At 59.6% G+C, this 1,388-nt stretch overlaps 1 protein-coding gene across 1 annotated transcript; it reads left to right on the top strand.

The window, feature by feature from the left end:
• Positions 1-277: 277 nt before the first annotated feature.
• FUT7 (fucosyltransferase 7 (alpha (1,3) fucosyltransferase)) lies at positions 278-1,385 on the top strand (the record flags this gene model as incomplete). Its single annotated transcript, XM_010148128.1, is given in 2 exon segments — positions 278-630; positions 632-1,385. Coding segments are annotated over 2 exon segments (1,107 nt in total), but the record flags the coding sequence as incomplete, so codon positions are not given.
• Positions 1,386-1,388: the final 3 nt, after the last annotated feature.

Here is a 1,388-nt window from a genome sequence, read left to right as displayed (position 1 = left end):
CCCATTGGCTCTGTACCTCCCTTTGGCAGCATCTCTGCTCACCCCAGAGATGGGGACACTGGGGACCGCGGCAGGGTGACACAAAAGCCACTGTGGGGTGACACCAGGTGAATGGGGGACAGGGCAAGGAACGGGCAGGAGGTCAATGGTTATGCTGGGGCTCAGGTTTCATGGAGAAGCCCTTTCTTCCATCCCCTCTGGCCCCAGTGCCTCTCCACCACCTCTCGCCCCCAGCAAGCTGAGCTGACAGCCCTTGGTGGTCTCTCCTCTCTACCAGGTGTCAGCTCTGTCATCCAAGAAGGTGACAGCCAGCCCAGCAGCATGCCCCAGGCATTGCCGCTGCCACGGCTGCCATGGGGTGGGCCCCGGGCATCCCCGCTACCACGGCTGCCGTGGGGTGTGCCCCGGGCATCCCCGCTACCACGGCTGCCATGGGGCCGTCCCAGTGTGAAGGTCGTGGTCACTGCCGGGGTGTTTGTAACCATCCTCTGGAACCTGAGGTTCTTCCTCCACCCCTTCAGGGTCTCTGGAGAAGCCCCCAAGCACACTGAGCCGCTGGTGGTCCTGGTGTGGGAATGGCCCTCGAAGCAGGTCCCCAACATCAGCAGGACCGTTTGCCATGAGCTGTATCGTTTGCCATGAGCTGTACGGCATCACGGGCTGCTGGCTTACCATGGACCGGCAGCTCCTGGGCCGGGCAGACGTGGTGGTGTTCCCCCACACCAGGCTGCAGTCTGGCAGGGATACACTGCCCAAGGAGAGGCCACCGGGGCAGAACTGGGTGTGGGTCTCCCTGGAGTCCCCCTCCAACACCAAAGCTCTAGCAGGATGGAAACACACCTTCAACTGGGTGATGACCTACAGACGGGACTCGGACATCTTCATGCCCTATGGCAAGCTTGTGCCCAACCGGTCAGCCACAGTCAACATCCCCACGAAGACCAACTTGGTGTCCTGGGTTATCAGCAACTACCACAGGACTCAGAAAAGAGCTGAAGTCTACAAAAACCTCTCCAAGTACCTCCACGTGAACATATACGGGAAAGCAAACAAAAAGCCCCTTTGCAAGGACTGCCTCTTGCCAATGACGTCCAAGTCCAAGTTCTACCTGGCCTTTGAGAATTCCATCCACCAGGACTACATCACCGAGAAGCTCTGGAGGAACTCGCTGATGGCCGGCACCGTGCCCGTCGTGCTGGGGCCTCCCCGGGCCAACTACGAGCAGTTCATTCCTGCAGACTCCTTCATCCACGTCGATGACTTCGGTTCCCTGGCAGAGCTGGCCACTTTCCTGAAGACCATGAACACCAGCCGCTATCAGCAGTTCTTCACCTGGCAGAAGAGGTACAGTGTGAAGGTCTATGCTGACTGGAGGGAGCGACTCTGCA

Source organism: Eurypyga helias, unplaced genomic scaffold (genome assembly GCF_000690775.1).
Source record: "Eurypyga helias isolate BGI_N326 unplaced genomic scaffold, ASM69077v1 scaffold17053, whole genome shotgun sequence".
Lineage (NCBI taxonomy): Eukaryota > Metazoa > Chordata > Aves > Eurypygiformes > Eurypygidae > Eurypyga > Eurypyga helias.
The sequence above is the reverse complement of the archived record's forward strand: the minus strand, read 5'-3'. Positions and strand labels throughout refer to the sequence as shown.